This window comes from Cannabis sativa, chromosome X, assembly GCF_029168945.1.
Source record: "Cannabis sativa cultivar Pink pepper isolate KNU-18-1 chromosome X, ASM2916894v1, whole genome shotgun sequence".
Lineage (NCBI taxonomy): Eukaryota > Viridiplantae > Streptophyta > Magnoliopsida > Rosales > Cannabaceae > Cannabis > Cannabis sativa.
This window is the reverse complement of record NC_083610.1, coordinates 8964510-8977163: the sequence shown is the minus strand read 5'-3', so window position 1 is coordinate 8977163 and position 12654 is coordinate 8964510. Positions and strand designations below refer to the sequence as shown.

At 33.5% G+C, this 12654-nt stretch overlaps 1 protein-coding gene across 1 annotated transcript; it reads right to left on the bottom strand.

Moving 5' to 3' along the window:
- Positions 1 to 937: 937 nt before the first annotated feature.
- LOC115703248 (CDPK-related kinase 5) lies at positions 938 to 8273 on the bottom strand. Its single transcript, XM_061107022.1, has 12 exons — positions 7913 to 8273; positions 7082 to 7779; positions 4323 to 4453; positions 4194 to 4235; positions 4012 to 4120; positions 3250 to 3328; positions 2883 to 3179; positions 2691 to 2803; positions 2221 to 2328; positions 2077 to 2139; positions 1825 to 1992; positions 938 to 1481 (listed from the first exon to the last, which is right to left on the bottom strand). Exons 2-12 carry the CDS (start codon positions 7628 to 7630, stop codon positions 1341 to 1343), a joined length of 1800 nt encoding a protein of 599 aa, XP_060963005.1. The 5' UTR covers positions 7631 to 7779; positions 7913 to 8273; the 3' UTR covers positions 938 to 1340.
- Positions 8274 to 12654: the final 4381 nt, after the last annotated feature.

Below are 12654 nucleotides of genomic sequence, written 5' to 3'. Positions count from 1 at the left end.
CTTCCAACTGCCTCTTTTATTAGTTTTTTTTTTATTATTTTTTTTTATATATATATATATATCATCTTCTGTTTCTCCATCTCCATTGCCAAAAGAAGTTTCGAAAATGGGTCATAAATCAGTTGTTAACAAGGCTAAAGGGAAACGCCAAGTCATAGATCTGAACATTGAAGTTACGACATTAATTTAATGCGAATTAAACTGGATTTCTAATTGAATTTTAATTTCGTAGTAATTTTTCTGCACTTTTTTTCATGAATTCAAAACAACTCCTGTTTTGATTGATTCCGGTCGTCTTCTCAAGTGAAGTCGCCGAAATTAATGGTGATTCTCTTTCTAGTTGATTTTTATTTTGGTCGTGTTAGGTTACTGAGTGGTTGACTAAAGGTTGCATCACACGAAAGTTTCATTGTCGACAACAACCACAAGATCACACTAATTTGAAATGGAAAAACAATTACAAACCCTAGCAGAGCACTGTTTAGACTTTAGACCAGCCATCCAGAAGCTGAATGCAAAAATACATTGGTAATGCTTTTTATATTAAGGGAGAAAAAGTTCCAAACTTGAGGTTTGTAATAAGAAATTTAGAACTATTAGACTATGCCTGTAACTACATATTATTAATAATATTAGTATAGTTAAATATGAGATCTCATATATTTTAATAATTATTATAATTTAATTTAAATATTATGGTAGTATTAGACACCACTAATACCACTAATGCATTTCTGTGATGTGAAAACAATTGAAGACATTATAATTTCAAACTTGTTACGTTTCTGCTTTCCTTTTGGGATTCAACCTGAAAAAGCCCAAGAGCAAAGACTAATTTTGGCTTTTCAGATGGTTGGGATCACATCTACATAGTTTAGCTTGGTCTCAGCTCAATCTGTCAAGAAAACTGGCGATGAATGAAATGAAGGCAACAACATTAGACAGCACTAATGAAACATGTATAGAAAGCATCATCACTATCGTGTGAGAAGAATATATCATAAACATTAGCCCCATTTGGGCAAAAACTGACTACAACTTTACACTGGAAAACATCAAAATAGCTTTCAAGGCCTTTAGGAAATCAAAACAGACCAAAACCTGCAGTTCCAGAGGTTTGATCAAAAGCCTTCTCTTAGAATTTGCATGAAGTTGAAGGCTCATTGTCTGTGCCGAAGTGGGCTTCAATAGAATTTTAGCGATGGCCATCGCAGTCCTCAGGAAATGAATTGACAGGTTTAGGTACCTGTGTTTCAATCCAAACACCTAGCACATATCACAGTTGCCTAAAATGATAGAAAAACAAGCACTTCTTGAGCTCATTGTAACTATATATATATTCATTGTGCCTTCACAAAGGTCCGGCTGGACACACCATGCAACAATTTCACAAATCCGAGGAAGCTTAGCTTCCCATCTGTGTGCCTTATCCAGTCATGGAGTACTACATGAAGTGGGATTGAAGGACCAAGACCAAGTTCCTAGACAACAATTTTTTTTCAAAAAAAAGGGAAAAAAGATTCAAAAAGTCAGTTCGACCCACCAAATTGAACAAAGATCTAAAATATTGTATTTTCATAACCACAAGTAAAAAGCAAATAAATTTGTTTAATAAATAGAGGGATAGAAAAATTCAAGCTAATTTTTTCACAGGTTATGTCTACTTAATTCCATGGTACTCCAGAGTCAATTAATATGTATGAATATTAATAATTTCCAAAATCATTTAGTAACGGAATGATGAAATGACTATCTTGCAAATAATTAAATAAATATAAAGATCATGACTAGAAACTGTTCCACTATATCAAGATATTGACTTACTGAAGCAAGTTCTTCAATGATTATAGCCCTGTTACCATCCTTCTCAAAAAGTTCATATGCACAGCGAGCATGTTGTTCCCAACGATCTAGTGCTTCTAGCTGATGGACACTTAATGCAGCAGCACAAAACTCTTCAAAATCCATTCTTCGGTATTGAAGTGCACTCAACTGTCATTGGGACAATCAAACAGTATGAACAGAGTAATGACCATCAAAAGAATCAAAGATAAGAACTTTGGCAAAAGAAATTACCGAAGCAATAAGATCAGGGATGCGGGATTCCTTCATTGCATCTGTTGCATTTTTCATCAGGGCCTGTTCCAGAAGAAAAATGAGAAAGACAACCAAAAACAGAGAGTAATTTCAAGATCAAAGACCAAACTGTCCAATACAAACCATCCTAATGTTGTCTAAGGATATGGTGCCATTTTTGTTTGGCTCCAAGAGCGCAAACTGCTCCTTTAGATAAAAGAGTTCATCCACAGTCAGTGTCCTGGATAAGGCCTGTAAGAAATGTTGACATAATAATATAGATATTAACATATGAGAAAATACCTTTAGAATCATAACTATAAATCATTTTCTTGGATTGAGGGCATTAAAGTAAAACCTAATTCTCATTGGCAATATCAAACCTGTAAGACCATCTTAAAACTGTTTTCAAGTGTTTGTTTAGAGTAAAATCAAATGATCTCAACATCAGAAATATGGTGTATTAATCAAGAAAACAAACGGAAGTCAGAAGTACATCAGTATTTGTCAAGAAATACATTCCTCAATAGAAAAAATAATATGGAATGATAAAATGTGATTTTTTTTTCTTGAAAAAAAAAACCCTTGTTTTAAATGCCTAAAAAAAGGAGCACCTTTAAAGCAGCCTTTCGCAAGGATGAAGACCGCATATAAGCCTTCAGAAGTCTAAAAATTAAAATATCAAGTGGCACGTTCACATCATTGTAGTTCCTGATCCAAGGATGACCTGATAATAAAAGATTATGACCAGTAAGACATCAATATGGCAAACTATACATTTTTTCAGAAAATTTTGAGAAACTCACTGAGAGCCTGAGCAGCTGTCATTCTTTTCCGTGGATCCTTATTCAATAGGCGCTTAACAAAGTCCCTTGCTTCTATGGTTAAAGAAGGCCAAGGTTGTTCATCAAAACTTGGATCCGCTTTCAAGACTGCTCGAAAAATACCAGATTCGGTCCGGGCCCAAAAAGGGCGACTACCACATAACAGAATATATGCAATCACACCCACACTCCACACATCTGCCTCTGTGCTATAAGCTCTATGCAAAACTTCGGGGGCCACATAGTATGCACTTCCAACAATATCATTTAGCTTTTCATCTGTCAACAATTAAAAGTGTCACAAGTTGATCCAAGACTTCATAGTTGTGACAAAGGGTTGGAAACAAACCTGATTTCACAAAATCTGATAAACCAAAGTCGATGGCTTTCAACTCAGAATTCTCATCCTTAGAAGTATACAGAAAATTCTGATGTAGAGAGAAACCAAATTTAGTGTAGTGCATCAAAATTATAAAGCATGAAATGAAATATCTGATACACCAGAGTAGCACAAATAAAGCAGTAAACAAGATGATAGAGAATCAGAGTGTGATTTTATTGAAATAGGAACAGAAAAGTTTTGGAGACCCAGTTTTTCTCCGAGAGCTAGTACTCGATAGGGTTAGGCAGGGATCCTAGTTTTTCTAGAATGATCAGCATAAATCTATGATAATTAAAAGGCCATTGTCTTGATGTGTATTTTAGGATACTGGCAGTTGTGTAATTTGGATATTGACATAATTGTGGGAAGATAACTACAGGCTGTAAAGGTTGGAGAAGGGTATGGTTGTATTTGGTTGGAAGAGAGAGAGACTAGGGCCCTTGAACTTGAACAACCTAGTTTTACCTTGTACACATTCTGGTTTCCTTTGATCAATAAAAGTTCAGACCATATACTATACATCATTACCTAATCTCTATTGTATATTAGAGTAGTACATTGTTCTTGGATCTAACAAGCACTAGGGCCCTTCACTCAGTTAATAAGTGTCAAGGATCTTTGAAGTCCATAGCTGTGTTCACCGTACCAAGTTTTTAATATTTGAACTTCATGCAAGCAAATAACAGGCTGAGTACAAAACACTAAAACAGGATTATAAAGAAATTTCACCTCTGGTTTAAGATCACGATGCACCACTCCCTGAAGATGACAAAATGCAACAACATTTAGTATTTGTACCATGACAGCCTTAGCATCGTCTTCCGTGTACTTCCCACCCCTACAATTTAAATGAAAATTTAGTTGAATATGTAGGTGTGCCACAGTATTGCAGTTATAATAGAGCTAATTACCTTGAAAGTATTCTATCCAGAAGTTCCCCTCCTTCACATAACCTGAAACGTCCAATAACACTTTGTCAGGGATATGCAGTGAACAAGCAGAAAATATAATATTAAGGCAACTGCCATTTTCAAGCTTACTCCATTACTACGTAGACATTATCACTGTCTTCAAATGCTTCGTAGAATTGTACTAGATTATTATGTCCTGCCAAAGCTTGCAATATCTTAACCTCTCTTCTCACATCCTCAATTGCTATGGCAGTGGTCATCTGATAACAAAGTATACAACATTAAGCTAAAGTAATTCCTTTTTTTCTTTCTTTTTCTTATTCTTTTTCTTTCTTTCTTTATTCTTTTTTCTTCTTTTTTTTAAAAAAAGCTAAAGTAATCTATTAGGAAGACAAAGTGAAAGAGAAAACATGCTTTTCTGTTTCTTTCTCTAACTCGTTTCATATAATATATTCAATCTCAGCAGCTAAACATGCAAATTATTAGCGAACAACAGAAATTACAGGAGAAAAAGACAAGCATAAAAAGAAAACAGTGCATGAAGACAACACTAGTCTGAATTAGGGAGACGATAAAAAATGTAAAACTAATCATTTATTCATTTGCAGACTTCATGTCTAATACTGTGAATGCATGTGTGAATAGAAAAGAGAGGTTAGTGCAACAAAGCCTACAAAACACATTTGCACATTACACAAGCATTTCGTGCAATCACAGTCTAATTTTTAGGCATACGCTTCCCTTAAAAAGAACAATGCACAGATCATTTTCTTGTTTGTCAAGTCAGGTTGACTTATTGATAAAATAATAATATTTCAGAAATCCAACTTCTGGTATTACAAACTATTATGTTTTGCAACTGGGCTCTTCATCTAATCACACAATACTTGAGGAGCAGAAAAGTAAAACAAATTGCTATATTAGTACATAATAGGGCGTTTGGTATGGGGGTTAGACTAGTTGAGGATGGGGTATGTCAAACTTAATTCATGATTGCTAAATTAACTTTTAATGACCAACAGGTTTGTGTTTTCAAGTGTGTCCCAGTTTTCATGTTTAATTAATGGTAATATTAACCCCCTCCAACACTTGAATTTCACATTTCCTTAATCTAAGCACCCTTTAACTCTACTCCCACCAAGTCCAAGTCACATAATGAACACCCCCTAAGAGAGACTTGAAGTCTGGAAACTCAAATATTGCAATGTATTCCAGCCTAATTTAGTTGCTTTCTGTTACTAATTTTGAAGGTCGACTTTTTTTTTATTCCTGAATGTAGTAGTTGTGATACCTCTGCTCTCCAGCATGAAAAGGTAATCACTTGGTAAAGTGGGACATATAGGGTAGAGGTTCAAGCTAGAAAATCATTTTGGAAAGGGGGCCATAGGGAAAAGCCAAGCAAGTCGAGGAAAAGTTTTACTTATCTTCTTCTTCATCTTGTTTTAAATCATGACCTGAGCATGACATAAGGTCTTAATCCTCTCACAAGACTGTGCAGTCTTGGCACGTTCTACATCACACATTCTTTAATTATATGTCAATTCTAGTGTTTGGGCTCAATCATTCATGCCATATAAGCTCAAAAGTTGTACAATGTCTTGTCTTTTATGTTTACCTATTATCGGACCCGGTCTTCAACCATGCATCTGATCCAAAAATGACATGCAATTGACCTGATACCTTAGGCCTATTTGCCATGGCAGCTACTGTAGGCTGGTGCTACTGGCCATTAGAAGAATGGTCATTGTGTATGACACAGTTCAACCCTAGGCCCCAATCAAGACCAAGACCCTTATTTTGACATCCCTCTATGGTTCTTTTTAATGACTAGATCCACTCATAAACCTATGGGCTATCTAATTTCTTGATCATTTGTTGGAACAATCACATCTTATAATCAAACTTCATAAAACTGTTTTATAAAAGTCGCATAAATTTTTTGAAAACTTTCATTCTCATTCACAAATTGTGTTTTCCAATTTATAAACATGAATTGATTTTTGCCAATTGTGTTTAGTTAAGCTTAAACTAAGTATTAAATATCACAAACAGTTGTTCTGTGATAACTTGATAGCAAGCACTAAATTATTCAGATGAGGCTAGAAGAGAAGATCAGTATTTCTACTCGTTGACCTAAAAAGCAATTACCCAACAATTATGTCACTTTATACACCTTACACTCCAAAGTTGCAAGAAGTAACACTGTCTGAAACTATCCCTAATATTCTTTCTCATTGTTAATACCCCAAAAGGAACTGTGCCTAATATTCTACATCTAGAAGGACACCCAAACAATCAATAATAACAAAACCCAGAAATATGTGTAGGATCCCATCATCCTAACTCAACTTACTATTTAGCCCACTTAATTGAATTTACATGAATGAACCCACAGTGTCAAGAAAAATTAATAGTAGTAATAATGACTAACAAATAATAGACCAGAGAGTAGAGACCTCCATGTACATCTCCCTGGTCCCTACACAAAATTAGTCATAATAACAACAAGAAGAAGATGGTAACAAAGCAACGGCAATTATCAGGAAAAGAAACAGTAACAGCAAATGGGGTCTGAATTTTATCAGTTTCAAATGCAAAAAAATACACACAAGTCCTACAGCAGCAATATATAATATAAAGTAAAATAAAAATTGAAACCTTTATCCGTTCAGATTAAACAAAGATACTCAGACCAAGACAAACCCAAATACCAGATTATACTTTTTTTTTTTCTTTTTTCAAATTATACTTGTAATCATTTCAAACGAGAAAGAAAGAAAAAGAAAAAGAAAATAATAAAGAATTAGGAACATTTCAGCCAAAAAAAAAAAGTTAAAAGAAAGAAAGAAAAAGGAACAGCTAAACTTCCATGGTTGAAGAGCACCAACCTTGGACTTTGGGATGACTTTGACAGCAACGTTCTGGCCCTTGCGCTCACCTTTCTTGAACCTAGCAGAACAAGTGTACCCAAAATGCCCCCGACCCACTTCGTCTCCTACCTCCAACCTGTTCGTGAACTCCTTCGAGAACCCAAATCTCTTATCCAGTTCAACCCCATTTTCATCCTCGTCCCCTTCCTCCTCAGGAATTGCCGTGGCCGACGCCTTCTTCCCGTGTCTCCGAGCCAGAACAGCCCGTATGTGTTTCGCCGGAGACGGGGGAGGAAACGGCCGCCGGAAGAACCTCCTGGGGGTAGAACTAGCGCTCTTGCTCCCGGCAGGCGCCGGAGAAGATTTCTTCAAATAGTGGGCGGGGCTAGGGCTGTAGAAGGGAAAGAACGGAGACATTTTTCCGGCAGCGGAGACGTCATCGTGGTCATCTCTCCGGTTGTTGTGTGGGGTTGTGTTTGGGAGAGATTTAGGGGTCTGGGAGGGGTCGTTTGGGTCTCGGGCCGAATATGGGTTGGGTTTAGGTGGCTTGGAGGTGCAAGTTCCCATGGCATGTGGTGAACAGAAACTGCGATATTGTGATTTTTGGGTGCAATGAGAATTCAGTTCAAGTGTTCTCTCCGAGTTTCTCTGAGATCAGAGAGGGATATCAAAGATTAGCTAGGTACTGGTGCTTCTTCTTCTTCTTCTTCTTCACACTGTACCAAGAGAGAAACCAAAGAAGAAGAAGCTAATTGTGTTAATAATAATAAAAGGTGGGAAATGATGTTAAATGCAAAAGAGAGAGAGAGAGAGAGAGAGAGAGAGAGAGAGAGAGAGAGAGAGCTGTACTACTGTAGGAACTATGAACTCTCTGGCCACGTGCCATGCACGTGATCCTTAGATTTACAATTGCTATTGAATTTATTTATTTATTTTTTTTTTTGAAATTAGAATGTGGAATTTGTTTTAGGTAAAAAAATAAAAATAAAACTAGTATGAGACTGGTTTGGGTTTGGAGTTGGAGTTGAGAGATGAAGTGGGGTGGTTGGAAAATTATATTGAATTATAGAAAGAATCCTTTTCGAAGAAAATAAAAGAATTATAGAAAGAACGATATGCCATTATGTTATCATATTCTTAAATTAAATGCCATTGGGACCGTTCTTATGGCTCTAATTAGAACCACTAACTTACGCTATTGGGACAGAGTGACTAAATTTTAAAATTGGACTTTTGATCCTTAATTTATACACATTTCATTTCCCTATCAATTTACCATTTTGCCTATCACCCTATGTATAAGTTGTCCCTCCATTTGTAGTAGTAGTGGCATTAGTAACCAATTTTTTTTTTGAATGGATATAATTTGCAAACAATTATTGATATAAATAAATAAGAAAAAGCTATGGGTAATGAAGTTACGATTTTTTTTTTTTTTTAAAAGAGTAGTTTCTTGCAGGTAATTTGATATAATAGAAACTATTTAGATTTGTTCATTATCAATATATATATTTTTTAGAAAATTTACATAAATTATTATTTTTGTAAATTTTTTACGATTTTTTTTTTATATATTTTTATGATGTTCATCAAATCAACAAGAAAACATGTAAATAACTATAAAATAACATCAAAACTATAAAATTTTTATACAAATAAAAATACATTAAAAAATTATATTTTATGCAAATAAAATTGTTAAAATCGTAAGAATATTTAAATTCCCTACAAGTATATTTTCATAATTTTTTTTTGTTATTTTTATATTTTTAAAGTAATACTTTTTTTATTGTATTATTTTTTTTATATAAAATCACACTAAATATAACATTTATTCAATTATTTTAATTCTATCTAGAAATTAAAGCTTAGTAGCTACTAAATAAAATGTAAAAACCACAAATTATTCACACATTCAAAATATAGAACCATTCAGAACAAAAAATAGCATCTTATTTATAATTATAGCCCCTTTTTAAGTTTTCACTTTGTTGTTTATTAGGTTTAATAGGTTTCCTTTTTCTCTAATAATGTGTATACAATAACATATTTTACATAAGTGCTACTATCAATATCATATTTTAATCTCTTCCTTAATTTTTGTATTTAAAAATACATGTTAGAATTTTTTTTTTTCTAATTTTTTTAATAGTAATATATGTTATAGTTAAAATATCAAATCTTAATTTTTTTTTTGAAAAAAAAAAACTCTAAATAGTTTCTAGTACGAACAAAAAAATTTATTCAAATTTATATACATTTTTTAAAATTTCAAATATGTTTTTGACCTTGTAAACTTAAGAATTTTTCAAAAAATTTACTTTGAATAAAGTTAATAAAGGATAACTTCAATTTATTATTTATGCCTTTTTATTACGAAAAAAAAAAAGAAAAAGAGAACTTATTATTTGTGGCACGTAAATTGTAGAGAATAATTTATGAGTTGTATTAATTTAAATTTATTCTCATTGTCGTTTATATTCTTAGGATAATAACTTGACAAAGTGGTCCTCATATGTATTTTGTTGGTGCATTCTTAGAATTTGATTTATTTCTTCTTGACAATAAGGAGGAGAATAGGAATATAATATATTTTAATATTTTCAGTTTAATATTTAATTAAATACTTAACTAAATTCGGAACAATAAAACTAGTACTGAAATAGGTTTTTTGTAGCTACAGAAGATAATTCTGTAATTCCAGAATAAACTAGAAAAACAAACAGTACATAAAAGTAAAAACACACAAGGTTTTTGTACGTGGTTCTAACAATCCTTTCAGATTGTCACTAGTCCACGGGGTCGCGCCTAGAGATAAGATTCATTATATAGATCTCAAAAATACAAAGTAATTGACTTATGCATAAATAGACTCCCTCTTATTATATGTCTCAAGCTTGATGTATTCTATCTTATAATCGAATCTTGCTGAAACTTCAAGTGCTCGAACTCCCTTCGATCTCCTTGAAGAGTGCTTGCTTCCTCGCGATGCAAGACTTAAAAAGCAATCTCCCGAAAGCTTTGAATAACCTTCTCCCGAAGGTAGCACTGTTGTTCTTCTTCTTTGTACACTTGAATACAGACTCAAGACAATACAAAATACAAATAAACAGAGTAAGAGTCGAACAAGCTATTCTCTACAAAATAAAGACTCTCTTTTATAAAAATATGAATGATGTAACACCCTAACTAATTTAGGCATGTTATCGTAATTTTTAACGTATTGTGCAGCTCGTTGCTAATCAACGAGGTTATCGAAAATAGTGATTAATTAAAATTTTGCTTATTTAATTAAAATCATAAAGTTACATAAATATAAATTTCAGGATCCCGTTACAAAAATATTTACAAAAGTTTAACTATACATATACAAAAGTCTGTCGCCTAGCAACTACACAACAAAAGCCCTGATGTCCCAAAGATCGTATGCTCCAGGCCTAATCGCCCCGATATGTACAACCTCCATCTGCTCGCTCTCACGGCTGTTCAGCCTTAGCCTTACCCTTACCTACACATAGAAATAGCAACTGTGAGTCAACAGACTCAGTAAGAAAAGCATAACATAAAATATAATAATATCTCGAGTTATAATCAGGCGCCCATACACCCAACCATAACCCTATCCCCGTGTCCCACACGGTACTGAGTCTAGAACATTCATACGATAATACTATCGACCATAATGTCAGCCTATACTCAATATGCCAGTCATACTCTAGCCATATTGATGTGACAACATCGATTAGTATTTCAGCCAACATACATTTATCCGTTGTGATATTTTGCACACGTAAGTGCACGTATCGTTACAAGTAGTAAACTCACCAAGAGTGAGGTCGATCCCACAAGGATTGTAGTTAAGTACGTTAAAATTAAACTTCTACTTCTATTAGGTTGAGTAAAAATTAAGAAAAGATTAAAATTAAAAAATAAAAATATTAACGATTAATAAGAACTAGGGCTTCAACTTCAATTGTTTCTATTGATTATGGTCTAATATGATTATCTCCCTATTATCAATTTCTATGCAATAGCAGGTTTACTAAGGTAATTTATAGTTTTCTCAGATATATAAATCTCAATCACATGCAAACTTTCTACTCTCGTGATAAATTTAACATGCAACAGGCATTAAACACAAAAACCCTATAAACTATCTAACCATACAGGTACTCTCATCCTGTATCGAAATTCAGTTCTATTTCACTATAGCATAATCGACATTCACTTCTCAGATCTCGCATCGAAATCATAAAACAGTTAATTGATGGCCAGACAATTAAAAGTAATTAAGTACGAATGAAATAGAATACATAAAAATTAGGGGAAAAATAAATCATATTACTACCATAAAACAATGTTAAACAATCTCTATCTAAACCCTAATTAAATGTTTTGCTACTCATGTTTATGAAAGCACAATCACACATATTAACTTTAAGAAAAGAGAAGAAAATAGAGAAGAAAAGAATGTTAAAAACCCTCTAAAGAATGCCTCCATATTGTAGTTGATCTCTGAAATTCATACTCTATATTCTCTGTTTATTTTTCTTTGAAATTGCTTGACTGAAATCAACTCCAGTTCACTCTTTATATAGGCTTTCAGGGACTAAAAAGATAGAAAAACGCACATGTTAAATGCCTATTCGAATTAGAAAACTACCAAAATCCACGTGAGACCAAAAATATGATTTTTGTGCTGTTTAGGGGGCGGGCCGCGGCACAGCTTTATCATGCAGCGGCCCGTGTTGGAGATTCACGTTTCGACGGTAATTTTTTCTACTACGTCGGCTGATAGTATTTTGGCCATAACTCTCTGGATATTGCTTGGAATCGGACGATTTAAGATGTTCCGGAAAGATAAAAGAGAGATCTAGAACTTTTATGTTTTAACTTTTTCCAAAATATAACCAGACGATAGTTGAATTCAGGCTTGAAGTCTCAGTGCTTGAGTTTGAGTGTCTCAGTGGTGCGAGAAAGAGGAAGAGAGAGTGAGGAAGAGAAAGAGACAAAGAGAGAAGGAAAATGAAAGGGAGGGTATTTTGGGTAGAAATTGAAAACAATAGCATTAAATTGTTTAAATTAATTAGGAGTCTAAATTTTGTTAGAGGGTATTTTTTTACGCATTAAAAATAAAATTTCCCTTTAAATATTATCTTTTTGTGAGATATTTTTATCTTTTTTTCCATCTTTTTCTTCTGATATTTTTCTAATCTTATTTTATTTTAAATTTGCAAAAATAAAAGATAACGAGCGTAAAAATGCTCCAAACACGATTAAAACTTAATTAAAAATATAATAAACTTAATCTAAAATTAATATTAAAAATAACCTAACATTATCAGTAATCAATACAACTCTATGTATACTATTACTGCTATCAATGTATTCTAACAGGCATAAACAACATGTATGCGAAACATGTAAATACATATGCATGACATTATACTAATCTTACCTTGTTTCCGAATTCAGGTGTGCCGGCCAACCTGAGTGGAACAACTGCTGGGCGAATTACAGGCCCCTAAATCACATCGATCATAACATGGATAAGTGACACGCTAAATCACAACCGGGGACTTATGTTTTAA